General features: G+C 39.1%; 2 protein-coding genes across 3 annotated transcripts in view; one reads left to right on the top strand and one right to left on the bottom strand.

Moving 5' to 3' along the window:
• PDZD11 (PDZ domain containing 11) lies at window positions 1-3,065 on the bottom strand. Its single transcript, XM_016207388.2, has 7 exons — window positions 3,010-3,065; window positions 2,399-2,498; window positions 1,861-1,944; window positions 1,538-1,594; window positions 1,153-1,251; window positions 858-918; window positions 1-696 (listed from the first exon to the last, which is right to left on the bottom strand). Exons 2-7 carry the CDS (start codon window positions 2,483-2,485, stop codon window positions 662-664), a joined length of 423 nt encoding a protein of 140 aa, XP_016062874.1. The 5' UTR covers window positions 2,486-2,498; window positions 3,010-3,065; the 3' UTR covers window positions 1-661.
• Window positions 3,066-3,207: 142 nt separating this feature from the next.
• KIF4A (kinesin family member 4A) overlaps window positions 3,208-18,630 on the top strand; it is a 126,680-nt gene continuing 111,257 nt past the window's right edge. For both annotated transcript variants that reach the window (XM_087813556.1, XM_087813555.1), the window contains exons 1-8: window positions 3,208-3,276; window positions 3,394-3,509; window positions 3,627-3,765; window positions 3,874-3,988; window positions 12,671-12,861; window positions 14,219-14,311; window positions 16,891-17,057; window positions 17,295-17,389. In XM_087813556.1, coding sequence (XP_087669682.1) covers window positions 3,646-3,765; window positions 3,874-3,988; window positions 12,671-12,861; window positions 14,219-14,311; window positions 16,891-17,057; window positions 17,295-17,389 — 781 coding nt within the window. In that variant the 5' untranslated portion in view covers window positions 3,208-3,276; window positions 3,394-3,509; window positions 3,627-3,645. The remainder of the gene's footprint in view (window positions 3,277-3,393; window positions 3,510-3,626; window positions 3,766-3,873; window positions 3,989-12,670; window positions 12,862-14,218; window positions 14,312-16,890; window positions 17,058-17,294; window positions 17,390-18,630) is intronic.

Below are 18,630 nucleotides of genomic sequence, written 5' to 3'. Positions count from 1 at the left end.
ATCTCTAACAATGAATTGTAACTAAGGAACTAAAAACATGGCAGAAGGTTATTTAGGGGCTGGGGTGAAGAAAAGGGGGAAGTCAGCTGTCAGTACTACTCAATCTACAACTTGGAAATTGGGAATCAATTTCTTACTATTGCTGAAAAGAGATGCACCTAAGCCTCTCTCTTAGTTTATGTTCCAGATCAAAGAATCAGGGAAAGAAGACAGAACTAATACCACCTCCCCTCCAGAGAAATGTCCAAAGATCATGGGGGAAAGGGAAGGTTTCCTCCAGTATCCTCCACCCTATATCATTCTTCAGCTATACTGTAGCTAAGGTTCCTGGGCCTCCCTGATGTTCTGGGCAGATAGAGATAATTGTCAAGTAGGTACAGTGTTGCTCTGTTACTTCCAGTGTCTCCTCTCTTTGGACGTGCTTTTATTTTTGGCTCAATAGCATTTTATACTTAATGAGTATCATCCAAAAGTCACACCAACATTTCTTCAGCATCTCGTTTTACTTTTTGGAGGAGAGAATAGTAGGCAGAGGAGGAAAAACAGGTATTACGGGAATCTCCGAAATGTATGAGACTGTATGAGAGTGCATGTGGCTTCCTTGAGGCCTGGCCAGCTTGTCCTAGAAGATTCCATGTGGAGGGCTGTGGGTTGCAACTCTCTAGTGCACAGTCCTCTCTTTTTGGCGATGATAATCTGGGGAAAAGAAGAAAGAAAAGGAGGAACAAAGCAGGTTATTTTCAGGCCTGAGCTCCCAATTCTCTACCCCCAACTCATGGGGCCTCTAGTAATCAGTAAACTTAAAGCATCCCTATCCAGAGCCCTTCCGAGTAAGTAAAAAAGAGAGTGACACTTACTGTAGGGAAAGAAGCGGACACGCATGCTGATTTCACGGGCTGTCTTCAGGATCTCAACAGCCTAAAAGGAGCACAACAGCTTGTACAAATGAAGAGATATGACCCAGAATAGAATCATAACAGGAGGAAAGTCATTTGCCAATCCAACCTTCTGGGTCACTAATAGCTGCTTCCGACTAGTACATTTCCTCAGGAGAGATTCTTATTGAGTTACATACAGATTAGGCTAAACCTGTCTAACTTTTCCTACCTGGGATGGCTTTTGGCCTCATCACAGCCCAAGTGCAATGCTCACCTTGCTATGCTCAATATCCTGGAAATCCACATCATTTACAGCTAGGACTTGGTCTCCTTCTTGAAGTCCTGCTCGATGTGCATCAGAGTCGGGGATCACCTGTTGGTAAGGAGAGAATATATGTGGTTGAGGTAGGATAATTTCAAAGTGCTATTCAAATGTAAGGTGCTATTCTGTGTGTGTGAGAACATATGTGTGCATGTGAAAATGTAGGGAAACAGATGCTTGCCAGGTGGGAAGTTTTAAGTGGGAAAGAGTTTCTCCATTACACCCCTTTTCTATGAGTCTACAAAATCATCCTTCTCCCAGGTGTTGGGACATCACAGTTCTGCAACCTGATGACAAAGGGAAGTAGCTATCCATATTGCCTACCAGGCACACGCACCTTGGAGATGAAGATGCCTAGCTGGGAGGCCTTTCCTCCTCGGATGTTAAATCCCAACTGCAAGAGAAGAGCACAGAGTGGGGGCTCAATATAGACCACAAACACAAGAATATCTAGTAGCATCACTATGATAGCTTGGCTATGTGTTCCTCAGAGAGAAGTCAGAAGTTGTGGAAATGGTATCTCAGCTTTTCTGCCCAATAAAGGTGGTTTCCTTACCTCCCTACCTGTTTCCCAATCTGTCCTCCCAACCACGGCTAACTTCTGGGCCTAGTATGGACAAATCTGGCCTGGAATAAGATGTCATTGTTCCATAAGCTCACCTGAGCTCCAGGGGGTTTCTTCAATGTGACGATTCGGGGCAGAAACTGGGTCAACTCATTGTTATAGTCTGGGTGGTATACTCTCTGCAAGAAACAGCAACACCAGAAATCTTACTATTAGTCTTATATTTTATGTTCACCTTCATCTGGAACACAAATGTATCACCCTGAAGTCAGGAAAAGGTGAAGTCATGGACTTAGTTTAAGTAGAACAGATAACACAGTCCAAATGGGTAGATGGATAGCCTGGGGAAATGCTAGTAGTCCAGTAGCTCCCCACTTCATTACTTTGACAGAATGGAAACTGGGGATCTGAATTTCCAGAATTCTCTGGTGTGAATGGACTCTGGAAGGAGGACTCCATAAGAAGCTTCTAATGGGTCCAGTTGCTCAGAATCCAATTTCTGGGTCCCTTGGCTACAACAAAGGCTAAGATTCATTCTCCATCGAGCTTTCTAACCCTGCTATCCTACCTTTCAAATATTATCTCATGCTCATGGGAAAAAATCAGCTATTCAAGAGTACAGATGGTTCCCACCTCATGAGGAGGAATCCATGCTGGGGGATTCTCATAGGCAGGCAGGAAAACCACTGGGTAGTCATCATAAGGAATCCGGCTGTCCATCTCCAGCAAGGCTCTGGAATGGAAGGGTGAATCAAAGCTGACAAAAATGATTCAAAAGGGACAGCAGTCCAGCAAGTTTCAGAAAACGACACCAACCCATCCAAGGTTGTCAGCCTAGTACCAGCCCACTTCTAGGTGATAGATTGGTGGAAAGAAGGAAGAAAAAAATGGAAGAAAAAACAATGAACTTTGCTGGATATCTGGATGCCAAGTAACCTGCTAGGTACTCTATAGAGATGATCTTCTTTCTCGCAACACTCCTGCAAAATAGATGTCACTATCAACCTTGAGAACAGGCAAGCAGAACCGCGTCTAAAAAGATCTACTTTGGAAATCCAAGGGAGTGCTGACTCCAACTATCCACAGGGACTCAAGGCAAAGTACCGCTCATTTCCTAGACGTGATCGGTAAAGGTGGGGGTCCCCAGAACGACCCTTCCTTCACCACCAGCAACCTTCAAATCCCCTCCCCACATTCAGCGTGAGCCCCGCGCATTCGAAACTGTAATTGCCGTGTTACCTCACCTGCCAACAGGCCTCAGCCAGCGCAGGTTCTGGTCGCCGCCAAATCAGCTTGAGAACCGGAAGCAGATGCTCCGCAGGGTCGGTAGGGGCGGGATTACGGTGCGGCGCGCAGGCCCGCCCCTTCCCAAAGCGTCCCCTTACGCACACCGACGTGCGTGCTCCTCCCGCCGGCTGTCAGCGCTCCGATTGGCTGGTGCCTCCAGAGCCAATTTGAAACTTGGCGGTTAAATATCCGGTTGGGACACCACCGCTGGAAGACCGGAGAAGGTACGTTTAGTTTGGCCAGTGAAGGGGACACACTTTAGCTCAGGAACTGCCTTTCCCTGTACCCTGGGGCTGTGGGTTTTTAATCATCTCTGCTGGGGGTTTTTCTTTCCATTTCAGACGCCGCTTCGCTGTCTTTAGAGTGTCGGGCTGCCGAGGAGTCCTGTGGTGGCCAAATCCGAAGGAGAGTGACTCTTCAACGGCAGCGACCGGGCTGCGAGGAGGCTTACGCAGAGGTCCGTAACCCATCCCCCACCCCCTGCGGAGGGCCGGAACTAAGGGAGGATGCCCCCCCACCCCTGCCAACCCACCAAGATTCATCAGCAAGCCTCTTTTCTTTTTCTCCGTCATAGACAGTGCTGAGGTAGGATCATGACGGAAGAGGTGAAGGGAATTCCTGTAAAAGTGGCACTGCGATGTCGCCCTCTGGTTCTCAAAGAGATTAGTGAGGGCTGTCAGATGTGCCTTTCCTTCGTACCCGGGGAACCGCAGGTGCGTAGCAGTCTGGGCCCGCGTCGGAACACCTGGGGCCAATTGACAGTGAGGGGCGTGGTCTGGCCTTTCATTATTTTCTCACCCCTTGTCGTTTGCCTTCTCTAGGTGGTGGTAGGTACTGATAAGTCCTTCACCTACGATTTTGTATTTGACCCCTCTACTGAACAGGAAGAAATCTTCAATACAGCAGTAGCACCACTCATAAAAGGCATATTTAAAGGTGAGACTGTTTCATTCTTCAAACGATTCTTGAGCATATACTGTGTCAGGCACTGTGCTTGGATGTTGTAAATACAAGAATGGAAGAAGCATGAGTCCTGCCTTCAAAAAGCCCACAGCCTAGGAACTAATGCAATAAAATTTGTGAATGTCTCTGTACCCTTGAAACTAGTTTTGTACTGTATTTGCTTTCTGTGTGTGTGTATGTACATATATACATATACATACATATATGTGTGTATGTATATTAATCCTCACCCAAAGATATTTTTTCCATTAGTTTTTAGAGAGTGGGGGGAGGAGAAAGAGACATTGGGGCATGCACCCGAATGGGCTGGGGATCGAACCTGCAAACCAGATGCGCTCCCTTGACCACCCAGGTGTGAGCCCTTGATCGGAATCGAACCTGTGACACTTTGGTGCCCAGGCCGATGCTCTAACCACAGAGCCACATGGGCCAGGGTGACTTTTATATATTTTCGTTTGTCCTGGAACCTCATTAGATTCTAAGTTCTTTGATGGGTGCTGATGATAATTAGTGTGCCAGTCTCCTTGAGGTTCAAGCACTGCAAGACCTGTGGAAGGATCCTGCAGGACTGCAAAGTTTAGGGGTAGGAGTAGAAGTAGATGACTACATAAATAATTTAGAAGATAAAAATATACAATAGAATCAATCAGTCCTGCTCTAGAAGTAGCAGTGCTTTCATGCAAAATGGTATGAAAACTAGAAGGATGACACTAACTGTTTGGGGAATCTGTGGTGAATTTCACAGCATACGGAACCTTTGAGATAGGACTTGAATGATGAGTAGAATTCTTTTAAAGAAGGAGATTTCCTAAAGTCCCTGAGTACTCTGGCCAGTTAATAATCTTTATTGCAGAAGCTAAGGCTTTAGTGTTATTGAAGACCATAGCAGGGTTATGAAGAAGGGAGCAGTGCCTAAGAGGTCTTTAATTATTGTTCTAGGACAGTGGTTATTCAGGATTCAAAGCAGAGGGCTATTTAAAAGAAGTAAAACCATGACATATTAGTCCCTTAAAGTTGTAAAGGACATTTACATCATCTAGTCTAGCTTTCCTTCCAAGGAAACATGCTTTCTAGCAATACCTCTGTAAAGTAAACTTCCATTGTCTAATTTTTTTTTTTTGGACAGGGAACTCACTGACTCACAGGGTAGTCCTGTTGATTGGTTTTTTAGACAACTCTAATTGCCTTACTTTATAGTGAGATGAAATTTGCCTCCTGGTAATGTCTACCCAGCGATGTTAGTTCATCTCTCTAGACAAACAGAAGCCTTCTTCCAGGCAACAGCTATTCACATTTCTTTTTTCACTTTTTAAATGATGTAATGACTCTGGGCACATTGAATACTTGTTTCAATTTTTTAAAATATTAAAGCAATAATCTCAAACTTATAGAAATGTTGCAAGAATACCATAAAAAACCTTTTTTCCTGAATCGTTTGAGATTAGTTATTGATCTGATGCCCCCTGAATACTTTAGTGTATATTTGCTACAAACAAGGACTTTCTCCTACATAACTACAATACAGCCACCAAAATTATAAAATTAGCATTCCAACATTACTACCATCCAGTCCTCAGATCTCATTTAAGTTTCACCAATTGACTCAATTATGCCCTTTATAACAGAATGTCTAGTTTAAAATCACATGTTGTATTTAGTTGTACTGCCCTTGTAGTCTCCTTCATTCTAAAATTTTGTCATTCTTTTTCTGACTTTTATAATCATGACACTTTTGAAGATCAAAGGCCAGTTATTTTGTAAACCATTTCCAGATTTTGTTTTATCTGATGTTTATTTCTGATTAGATTTAGGTTCTCTTTGAATACTGTCAGTCAACACATGATTTTTTTTTTCCACTTTTAAAAACAATTTATTTTGTAAAACTACAGACACATACACAAGTAGAGAGAATAGTATTTAAAAAACCCAGCAACCATGTTGTGATAAGCAGCAGTGGCCCAATGTTTTATCACCTATGTCTCTCTCCCCCATCACTTGATTATTATTTTTTTAATTTATCTTTATTTTTGAAAGTATTACAGATGGTCCCTTTTTTTCTGCCACTGACATTCCTCCTCCCCACTCCCATCCCCTCCCAGGACTTTTCCCCACTATCATCTGTGTCCATGGGTTATTCATATATGCATATAAGTTCTTTGCGTGATCTCTTCCCTCCCCCCAGCTTCCCTCTGAGAATTCTGTCTGTTGCATGCTTCCATGTCTCTGGATCTATTTTGTCAGTTTATTTTGTTCATTAGATTCCACATACAAGTGAGATCATGTGATACTTAACTTTCTCTGACTGCTTATTTTGCTTAGCATAATACTCTCCAGGTCCTTCCATGCTGTCTCAAAGGGTAAGAGGTCCTTTTTTACAGCTGCATTGTGTAACTGTACCACAGCTTTTTTATCCCTTTATCTACTGATGGGCATTTGGGCTGCTTCCAGATCTTAGCCATTGTAAATAATGCTGCTATGAACATAGGGATGCATACATTCTTTCTGATTGATGTTTCAGGCTTCTTAGGGTATATTCCTAGAAGTGGGATCACTGGGTCAAATGGCAGTTCCATTTTTAATTTTTTGAGGAACCTCCATACTGTTTTCCATAGTGGCTGCACCAGTCTGCATTCCCACCAGCAGATTACTAGGGTTCTTTTTTCTCCACATCCTCCCCAGCACTTGTTTGTTGATTTATTGATGGTGGCCATTCTGGCAGCTGTGAGGTGGTACCTCATTGTTGTTTTAATTTGCATCTCTCTGATAATTAGTGATGTTGAGCATTTTCCATATGTCTCTTGGCCATTTGTATGTCCTCTTTGGAGAAGTATCTATTAACCTCTTATCAGATGTATCATTGGCAAATATGTTCTCCCATTCAGTGGGTTGTCTTTTTATTTTGATGCTGGTTTCTTTTGCTGTGCAGAAGCTTTTTATTTTGATGTAGTCCCATTTGTTTATTTTTTCCTTTGTTTCTCTTGCCCTAGGCATTATATCAGTGAAAATTTTGCTATGAGATGTCTGATATTTTGCTACCTATGTTTTCTTCAAGGATTTTTATGGTTTCGTGACTTAACATTTAAATCTTTTATCCATTTTGAGTTTATTCTTGTGTATGGTGTAAGTTGGTTATTTAGTTCATTTTTTTACATGTACCTGTCCAGTTATCCCAACACCATTTATTGAAGAGACTGTTTTTTACTCCAATGTATGCTCTTGCCTCCTTTATCAAATATTAATTCAGCATATGGCTTGGGTCAATATCTGGGTTCTCTATTCTGTTCCATTGATTATATGCCTGTTCTTGTGCCATTACCAGGCTGTTTTGATTACAGTGGCTTTATAGTATAATTTGATATCTGATATTGTGATCCCTCCAACTTTGTTCTTCTTTCTCAAGATTGCTGTGGCTATTGGGGGGTTTTTTTGGTTCCATCTAAATTTTTGGTGTGTTTGTTCTAGATTGGCGAACTATGCCATTGATATTTTAATAGGGATTGCATTGAATCTATAGATTGCTTTGGGTAGTATGGACATTTTAATGATGTTGATTCTACCAATCCATGAACATGGTATAGTCTTCTGCTTGTTTATAGAGTCTCTCTTTTTTCAACCTTCTATAGTTTTCCAAGTACAGGCCTTTTACCTCCTTGGTTAAGTTTATTCCTAAGTACATTAATTTTTTTTTTGTTGCAGTGGTAAATGGGATTTTTTTTTTTACTTTCTCTTTCTGAAAGTTCATTATTGGTGTATAAAATGCCAATGATTTCTGGGTATTAATTTTGCATCCTGCTACATTGCCAAATTCATTTATTAAATCTAGTAGTTTTTTTGGTAGAGTCCTTAGGGTTTTCTCTGTATGATGTCATGTCATCTGCAAATAATGACAATTTTACATCCTCCTTTTCAATTTGGATGCCTTTTATTTTTTCTTCTTCTCTGGTTGCTGTGGCTAGGACTTCCAGTGCTGTTGTATTAAAGTGGTGAAAATGGACAACACTATCTTGTTCCTATTCTTAGGGGAAATGGTTTTAGTCTTTGCCCATTGAGTATGATGCTGGCTATAGGTCTGTCATATATGGCCTTTATTATGTTGACATATGATCCCTCTATTCCACTTTGAGAGTTTTTATCAAAAGGGGTGTTGGATTGTGTCAAATGCTTTTTCTGCATCTATTGATGTCATCATGTGATTTTTGCCTTTCAATTTGCTTATGTGGTGTATCACATTTATTGATTTGTGAGTATTGTACTTACCTTGCATCCCTGGAATAAATCCCACTTGGTCATGTTGTATGAGCTTCTTAATATGTTGCTGGATCTCATTTACTAATATTTTGTTGAGGGTATTAGCATCTATGTTCATCAAGGATATTGGCCTGTAATCCTCTTTCTTTGCAGTGTCTTTATCCAGTTTTGGAATTAGGATTATCCTAATAAATGCTGGTCTTGTGAAAAGAACTTATAAGTGTTCCTTCCTCTTGGATTTTTTGGAATAGTTTGAGGAGGATAGCTGTTAGTTCTTCTTTGAATATTTGGTAAAACTCCCCTGTGAAGCCATCTGGGCCAATGCTTTTGTTTCCTGGTAGTTTTATTTTATTTTTTTTATTACTGCTTCAATTTTGTCAGTTTTTATCAGCCTTCTTAGTGTTTTTGACACTTCCTGATTCAGTTTTGGAAGGTTGTATTTTTCTAGGAATTTGTCCATTTAATCCAGGTTGTCCACCTTGTTGGCATATAGTTGTTCATAGTATTTGTTTATAATCCTTGGTATTTCTGTGGTGTTGTTACTTCACCTCTTTCCTTTCTGATTTTATTTATTTGGGTTCTCTCTCTTTGTTTCTTGATGAGTCTGGCAAAGGGTTCATCAGTGTTGTTTATCATTTCAAAGAACCAGCTCTAGGTTTCATGGATCTTTTTTATAGTTGTTTTAGTCTCTATGTCATTTATTTCTACTCTGCTCTTTATTATTTCCTTCCTTCTACTTACTCTGGGCTTTTCATGTTGTTCTCTTTCTAAGTCTTTTAAGTTGTAAGGGTAGATAGCTTATTAAAAGTTTTTCTTGTTTTTGAGGTAGGCTATGAACTTCCCTCTCAGGACTGCTTTCATAGATTTTGAGTTGTGTGTTCATTTTCTTTTCTTTCCAGGAAGTTTTTATTCCTTCCTTGATCTCATTGGTAACCCATTCATTGTTTAATAACATGCTGTTATTTATCCTCCATGTGTTTGAATGTTTTGGGGTGTTTTTGTTGCAGTTGATCGCTAGTTTCATGCCATTGTGATCCAAGAAGATGGCTTGATATGATTTCAATCCTTGAATTTGTAGAGACTTAGTTTGTTTCCTTACATGTGGTCTATCTTTGAGAATGACCCATATGCACTTGCGAAGAATGTATATTCTGCAGCTTTGGGGTGAAATGTTCTGTAAATGTCAATTAAATCCATTTGATCTATTGTGTCATTTAGGATCGCTGTTTCCTTGTTAATTTTTGTGTGTGTGTGTGTGTGTCTAGAAGATCTATCCAGTGATGCCAGTGGGGTGTTAAAGTATCTTACTGTGATTGTATTGCTTTTGATTTCTCCCTTTAAGTCCTCCAGAAGTTATTTTATATATTTGGGTGCTCCTATATTGGGTGCATATATGTTTACCAGTTATACCGTTTTTTATCAATCCCTTTGGTACTATGAAGTAGCCTTCATTGTCTCATATTGTGGCCTTCATTTTGAAGTCTATTTTGTCAGATATAAGTATTGCTACCCCAGCTTTTTTTTCATTTCCATTTGCATGGACAATTTTTTTCCATCCCTTCACTCTCATCCTTTGTGAGTGTTTTGTTCTGATGTGGGTCTCTTGTAGACAGCATATATTTGGGCCATGTTTTCTTTCCATTCAGCTATCCTATGTCTTTTGATTGGAGCATTTAAGCCATTTACATTTAAGGCTATTGATAGGTACTTATTTGTTGCCATTTTTATTCTTTATGCCAGTGTTCCTCCCTCTCTATTTCTTATTCTTATACCAATCCCTTTAGCATTTCTAGCAGTTCTGGTTTGGTGGTAATAAACTCCTTTAGCCTTTTTTTGGTCTGTGAAGCTCTTTATTTCACCATCTATTTTGAATGATAGCCTTTCTGGATAGAGTAGTCTTGTTTTCAGTCCCTTGCTTTTCATTACTTTGTATATTTCATGCCACTCCCTTCTGGCCTGAAGTGTTTCTATTGCAAAATTAGCTGACAGTCTAATGGGAGCTCCCTTGTAGGTATCTTCCTGTCTGTCTCTTGCAGAATTGAAGATTCTTTTTTTGTCTTTAATGTTTACCATTTTAATTATGATGTGTCTAGGTGTGGGTCTTTTGGGGTTCATCTTGATTGGGACTCTCTGGGTTTCCTGAACTTGAGTGATTTTTTTTCCTTCACCAGGTTAGGGAAGTTTTCTGTTACTGTTTCTTCAGTTTCTCTATCCCTTGCTCCCATTCTTCTCCGTCTGCAACCCCTATGATGCAGATGTTGTTACTTTGCCTGTTGTCCCAAAGCTCCCTTAAAATCTCCTGCTTTTTCATTATTTTCCCAATTGCTCCACTGAATGGGTGTTTTTTTCTACCTTGTCTTCTAATTTGCTGATTCATTCCTCAGCTTTTTCTAGTCTACTGTTGAATCTTTCCAGAATATTCTTTATATCAGCTATGTTATCCTTCATTTCTGATTGATTCTTATTCATTGTTTCTATCTCTTTTATCATGGTTGTGTAGTTCTCATTAAGTTTCTTGTAATTCTCATTAAGTTGCTTGTAGTTCTCGCTAAGTTGTTTGAGTACCCTTATAACCATTACTTTGAATTATTTATCTGACAAGTTGCTTGCCTCCATTTCACTTAGTTCCTTTTCTTGCTCTTCCTCTTTTTTTTGGGGGGGGGGGGGCTTATTTCATTGTCTCCTCATTTTAGTAGTCTGGTAGTGAGGGGTGCCAGATGATGTGGGTGGGGGTCACTGGGGTGGGTCTGTGTGTCCAGAGGTGACTGGTTGTGCTGGGTCGCAGTGGTGGGTTGAATCTTCTGGTGGCACCAGGTAAGGTGCGCCGGTCGCGGAGACAGGTTGGTGTGTCCGGGGGCATCAGGTCACATCTACTGTACAGTATCAGGTGGTAGAGACATTTGTTAGGGGCTCTGGGCTCTAAGCTCAGGCCCAAAGGGTCGCTTTGGCTGGTCTGTATATCTGATCAGTATTCCTGAAAAAGAACAGAGAAAGAAGAGGAATCTGCTTTAAATCTTTTGGGAGAGGGAAGAACTCCCCACTCAACTTCCTTGTACTTAGACAGTGGAACAGGGAAGAGCCCCTCTGCTCAGATCTCTAGCAGAGAGAAGGAGCTCTTCACTCCTGAAAAACTCAACACATGATTTTGATTTGTTCCATTACTGCTGATATTCATTTTGATAACTTGTTTGGAGGCTTTAGGTAGGGAGCACAGCTACTTGTATACTCTTGACCATAAAACAATCCTCTCCTCTATCCCGAATGTCCTCTTCAACCAAGTGAGTGTGCAGCTTCAGGAGGGATGCACATGGAGCAGTGAGGGGGCAAGGAGACACCCTCCTAGCTAGCCAGATCACCTGAATCAACCCTGGAGATCAGTGGGGTGACAGATGTTGCAGCCAGGCCACCTTCACATCCTGATGTTCATTTTGATCATTTGATTAAGGTGTTATCTACCAGATTTCTCCACTATAAAGTTAATCTTTTTCCTATTTACATATTTGGAAGACCATCATATGATTCTAATTTTCTTCTAATTAACCATTCCTCCTTTAGCCATTCCTGAAACAATATGGTTTCCAAAGCCTTTACTGTCTGGTCATCTTCCTCAGAATGTACCTTCACAGCTTAGTGAGAGTACTATAGTTCTACTTTCATGTTTTTGACTTGGGAAACTAGAAGAAATATAATGTAGAAAATGATTCCAATATATATGCATTTGGTTAACATTTCTCTGCAAATACAAACTAATATTTTTCAGTCAGTTCAACAGCACCCTCTTGTAGTCTGAACTCCCAATACCCCAGAGCCCTGAGTATTTGGGCTCCCCAAATACTTGGTTTCCCCAGTTATTACTATATACACATATCTGTAGTATTGCAGAAGATTGTGGAATGTTATTCTCTTGGCCCATAGTCATGCCATGCTATACCATACCAGGCAATCCTAGCAATCTATTAGTGAAAATCTCAACTTAACATCTTATGATTTTTCAGAATATCAAGGTCTTCATTTATACAAACAAATTCTTTCAAAAAAAAAAAAAACACCAAAAACACAACAAAAGGCATATAGATAGAACGTACAATTATAAAGCTCTGAATGGTTCTTTGACAATGACTTGGCCACCTTCATGATCTTAGTCATATCTGTAAGTGTTTTACTTCCTATCTTTTAAGGGCTATCAAGAGGGCCACACATTCTGGGTTTGGTATTTTTCTTCTTTGCTTATTTGGAGCAGTGCAAATTCATGAGACCCATATAACTTTTCTCTGTGTCTGCTATTCATAAGAGTCCCTTAAGAGAGCGGTCTCAATTTTGTTGCAAGTAATCGCTAAAGGAAATGGAGTATATTGATTAGATGAAAATATTTGAGTACCACTATGCATGTGACTTCTCTTTTGCCAGGATACAATGCAACCATCCTGGCTTATGGACAGACTGGCTCTGGAAAAACCTATTCAATGGGAGGTGCATACACTGCAGAGCAAGAGAATGAACCAACAGTTGGGGTCATTCCTAGGGTAATACAGCTGCTCTTCAAAGAAATTGATAAGAAGAGTGACTTCGAATTTACTCTGAAAGTATCATACTTGGAGGTAAATGATTTATCTTTAATTTTTCTGAGTTTAAATTTATCTTTGGGTAGAAAAATAACTCCTAATCAGATTTTTCCTGGCATGACTCAAATTAATAAATTTCATTTTTAGTAAATTACATTGTAATAAATTGATAGAAAAAACTTACTGGCTCAGTTGGATCTGGCTTCCACCCAGTTCTTTCTTCATTATCAGAATAGTCTGTTTAATCTGATTGTTAGAGGAGTTGGGATTGCCACATGAAAAGATGATAGGAATTCTTTTAATTCCAGTTTGGCCTCTATCATTGATTCCCTATAGTCTGGAGAAAAATATTTGATTTCCTTTTACTATTTTGGGGCTTAAGTGATAATGCTGCTACTTCATGAAGAATGTTATAAAAATTGGGTGACATATTGAGTTGTATAGGTGATGACAGAGTGTGTTTATTCAACAGATATTGAGTACCTACCATGTTATGTCCCTATTCTAGGTATTTGGGCTATAACAGTGAACAAAAGAGATAAAAGTCCCTGCCCTTGTAGGTGTTTTCATTCTAGTGTATTATCAGTATAGAAGTAGATTGACTAGTTATATCTAACCTTGTGATACCAAAAACACCTGTTTAGGGAATTTGTGGCTTCTGGGAAACTAACAGTGATAAGATTTCTTATTTTTAAGGAGCAATAATTAAACTTATATGATTTAAGCATGTAGTTATAAATTGTATGTGAATACTTCATCCCGAAGTTGAATCTTAATAGGTATAGGAGGTATAGAGTTGAAAGATGGGGAATTAAGCATCAAGATTACCTTCTTGAATCTTCATTAACCCAGTTTTGTCCAAGGTAATCAAATGAAAAAATAACTTAGATACCTGGTATGTTAAATGATAGCAACAGCAATATTAGCAAACAAATATAGTGCTTACTACGTGCTGAACACTGTTCTAAATACTTAAAAGTTCTGGTTGAAATATCGGTTGCCACTTCTTCCTTTTGCTTCCCACTTCCACCCTCTACTAAGGACTCATTACTTAGGGTATAACAAAATGGGTGAAGGTGACACTGTTATGACACTATCAAAGAACTGAATTTGGGCCCCCATGTTACTTTTCATTGTGTCTGCTATTCCTAAGAGACTGTCTTAAGAGAGCAGTCTCAGTTTTGTTATAGTAATATGTGAATTCATTCTTGCAAGTACCAAATGTTTGTATATAGGGTTAAAGTCCTTTTCTTAATTAAAAATATAATGTTTGTTGTAAAAATATTTTAATACAGAAAGTCACAAAGAATTTAAAAATAATCTACAATTCCACCACCCTGAGTTTACCGCTGATAACGTCTTGTTTTTACTACTTTATTTTCAACAATACCAGATTTACAATGAAGAAATCTTGGATCTTCTATGCTCATCTCGTGAGAAAGCCTCTCAAATAAATATACGAGAGGATCCTAAGGAAGGCATAAAGGTGTGTTTGTTGTTGTTGTTATTATTATTTAAAAATGTTGCTCACTATTGCTCACTACTAAAATTCATATCCCTTTTATTTGCCACTGTAGTTTTAATTGACTACTAACATCTTTCAGATTTGGTGTGGTCCTAATTCCCTTTGTTAATCTACAATTCCTACATGGGAAGGATGTATTATCACCTTCCTGTTACCTTTTCAAGTAATGCTAATATCAATTAAATATTTATTAACTATTTACAGAGTTCTAAAGCTGGGCTGTTCAGCACGGTAGCTACTAGTCATAAATGGCTATTTAAACCTAAATGAACTAAAATTGAATAAAATTTAAAATTTAGTCCCTCAGTTACGCCAGCCACACATCAGGGCTCAGTAGCTACATGTTGCTACTGTATTGGACAGCACAGATACAGAACTTATCCATGGTCAGAAAATTCTGTTGGATAACACTGGGATAGACATTATGCCAGGCTCTAGTATGATATCTTAAGATTAAAAAGTTGAATAATATAACCTTTTTAAAAATTCGTAAGTACCATCGGAAAAAGAGATCACTTATTTGAGAGGCTTCTGTCACATGGGATAGATGCAGGATGTGGAGCTATAGCTGAACAGAAAATTTGAGGCAAGGTTGGGAGTTTTGTACCTGGGAGTGGACCAAATTCAGAAGCCAGTGTTGAAAACAGGCAGAGCTTGAGTATAGCACCAATTTGAGTATTCAGGAGTGGGAGAATCTGAGGCTGGAAATGGATGAGAATAGGTAGCACAGACTTGGGAAAACTTGGTAAATAATATATTACCCATCTTTCTCTCCTTCATCTTCCCTGCACAGAAAATTGAAGGTTTAGGGTAGAGGTGCCTAGGGGACAGGTGCTCGTGCTTCTGATTTTGTGTGTTTTTTTCTTGTGAGTTGTTAAGCCGTTATCCAAGAGCTAAAGCAGGGTTTAAAGGATCAGACCTATTTTGAAAGCCTGATAAGCTTGGAATACAAGGGATAAGTTTGGATACTGGGAATAAGAAACCTGAGCAAAATTCATGCTATCACCAAAGAGAATGTTGGTAGTAAGCCAGCTCTGGACCGAATTCTAAGATCTTTTCTATGCTCCATGCTAAAGCAGGAATTAAATCCCAAGCATTATTTGAGGTGAAATTTACAATAAAAAAATGTGTAGATTTCTGACTAAAATTGGGGTTGGTAAGGACAAGTTCATAAATACTTTTCAGATGGGATAAATGGAATATAAATAAGTAGAGAAAAGAGTAAGGGCATTCTTCTGGTGAGGAATAGTTTAAGCAGGAAAGCAGAAAATATACTCCTCGGGGTAATAAGACTGGACCAGTCAGTCTGAATTCAGGGATATGGGTTGGGAAGTGATAGGAGATATGGTTAGGGTCAAATTATGAATCCAGATTAAAGAACTTGGTTTTTATCCCTGTGAACACTGTATAAACTCTAATACTTCTGAATGAAGGCTTGCTGTGGCTGCTTTTACCCACTCTTTATTTCCGTACTTATCTCTCCAGCTGAGTGAGCTCCTGGATGTTATCCTCATTACCTTGCACAAGACTTTGTAGTTTGGTGACATTTTAGGAAGCAGGATTTTTAGGAAGACTAAACAAAAATGGATTGAAAAGGAGAAAGACTATGGTGAGGAAGACCAATTGGGGAAACTGCCTTATTTTTCAGGCATGAAGTAATATGGGCCTGGACTAGGCAAGTAGAAAGAAAAAGGAAGCAATGGATTCAAAAGAAGAATGACTGAGAGTTGGTGCATTAGAGTTGAGATATGGAGGAATGAGGAATTGAAGGTGAAGCTGAGGTTTTGAGAATAGAGATATTAATAGAAATGGAGAAGTAGTGGATCGAATCAGTGTTGGTGGGAGGAAAATGAGTTTGGTTTAAAACTTACTGATTTCAAAGGGTAAGTAGCAGGCAATTATAAAAGACTAGAAATTAGGGCACCAGTATAGATTTGGGTGCTATGGAGTAATAAAATCAGCATATTGGGGCTAGCAGGGACTTTCTCTAGTTCAATCTCCAGAGGCTCCAAGAGATTTAACTTGTACAAACTCATCATAGCTAGATATAGTACTAAGCCTAGGCCCCTGTTTTTCTGGCTTCCTAATCAGTGGTAACTACGCCATGCAATTTCTCCCCAGTGAAAAATAGGTTTAAAACAGATCAGAGGTATAGGGAAGAGCCTAGGGTCACACAGAAGAGAAAGTAGCAAAGAGAAATACCATAGCTGTTTGTGTTGCACTTGCTGTCCATCAGGTCAAAGCTTACCTTCACTTGGAACTCCCTGGAAAGCACCTATCCATTGCTACCCTAAAATCTAAACATCTTTTCTAGCTCTAGTTTTGGCCAGCACCTTTGTTTTGGAAGCCCCTAGGGGAGACTGGAGACCTTGATATGCAGGGATCACGATGATCAGAGTTGCAAGTTAAAACCACTACTATTCTATTAAGGTTCTATTGGAACATCAAGGCATTATTTTTTTAAAACACCAATTCTTATATTTCTGATGAAGTATTTGAAATATGAATCATAAGGGAATTTTTTTCTTTCTCTGAATTAGATTGTGGGACTCACTGAGAAGACTGTTTTAGTTGCCAAGGATACTGTTTTCTGTTTGGAGCAGGGCAACAACTGTAGGACTGTGGCCTCCACAGCTATGAACTCCCAGTCATCCCGTTCTCATGCCATCTTTACAATCTCTGTAGAACAAAGAAAGAAAAGTGACAAGTAAGTTACAATTTAAAGAGTCAAGATTTTTAACATTAGTTCTACTAAAGTTGTATATTAGGTTGCTTCTTTAGTTGATTTGACAAATATCTGACATCAGTACTCTGAGCACTAGTAACCAGTGGGGTCATTTTGACTGACTTGAAAGAAAAGAAGAGCTGGCATGTCAACTTTGATACTCAGCCATCCTCAAGCTTATGTACTACTCTCACTTGTATCTTTCTGTCATTATCACAGGAGTAGCAGCTTTCGCTCCAAGCTGCATCTTGTAGACCTTGCTGGATCAGAAAGACAAAAGAAAACCAAGGCTGAAGGTGATCGTCTAAAAGAGGGTGAGAATAATTAAGGCCACAGTTGTAGATAAAAACTTCTAGTACTCCTATTCGTGGTATTGGTATCTTGACTGGGATATTTCAGGTCACAATCTAATAGTACCTACAATTCAAGCTTGAGGCTGATTTCAGAAATAGTGAAAAATTGTTTCTTTCCCTTGCACTCATTTTCTAATTTAGGTATGAGATTTCGATCTGGCTCTTGGTTTGATTTCATCTGGTCCAGGCAAGTTTTTGTTTTGTTTTGTTTTATCCTCAACTACTTGTGATTAATATCAATATCCTCAAGTATTCACTGTTCTTCCCAGATGTTGTCACATAAACATCATCAGCATGGCTTCCATATCATCATTGAAGTTGTTGGATATACATGGTGAAGCTCCTAAGGCTATTAGGAGCTATTAGATGTATGCTATTAGAAAACTTCATTTAGCATGATAGTGACCTGGTAATCTGCATGCTGTGGGAATGGTTTTTTAAGCCATTATTAATCTATCTAACAAAAATTAACCCGTTTCTATTTCTCAATTTTGTACTTAAGGATCTCATAAAATATTTCATCAAATGCCTTGCTAAAGTTCAGATATACTGTGTCTACCATATTTCTCATAGCCACCAACATAGTAACAATACAAAAAAGAAATAAGAATTAGCCTAAATTGACTTTTTCTTAGTGAATTCAAGTTGGCTTCTAGTGCTTATTCTTCCATTTCTAGGTTCTTGCAAGCCATCCCTGTAATAATCTAGAAGACATCAGATTTACTGGTCTGTAATTTGTGGAATTAACTTTTACCTCCTTTTTTTTAATGTTGAAATTACATCTGCCCAACCTTCTGGAGCATCTTTTCTCCATGATTTCTCAAAGACCCTTGACATAGCTTCAACACTCTCATTTGAAACTACTTTATTTATTTATTTATTTATTTATTTATTTATTTATTTATTTATTTATTTATTTATTTATAAACTACTTTTAGTTCCCTCGGCTAGAATGCACCTGTTCCAAGATATATGAATTCTTATTAAAGTAGTTGAGTTCTCACTACCTCTTTACTCATATTGGGCTTCAGTTCACTTGGGAACTGAAGCAAAAATAGTAATTGAGGAATTTTACCTCTTTGTCATTTATCAGTATTATACTGCTGGCACAGGGCAGAGACCTATTTCTTCCTTATTCAGCTTTTTGTCCTGAATGTATTTAAAAGTGCCCTTTTGGTTCTGTGTTTGCACTTTGTGATTTA

The sequence above is a fragment of the Miniopterus natalensis genome, chromosome X (assembly GCF_054644295.1).
Source record: "Miniopterus natalensis isolate mMinNat1 chromosome X, mMinNat1.hap1, whole genome shotgun sequence".
Taxonomy (NCBI): Eukaryota; Metazoa; Chordata; class Mammalia; order Chiroptera; family Miniopteridae; genus Miniopterus; species Miniopterus natalensis.
Note: the sequence above shows the minus strand (reverse complement) of the source record. Positions and strands in the feature narration are given on the sequence as shown.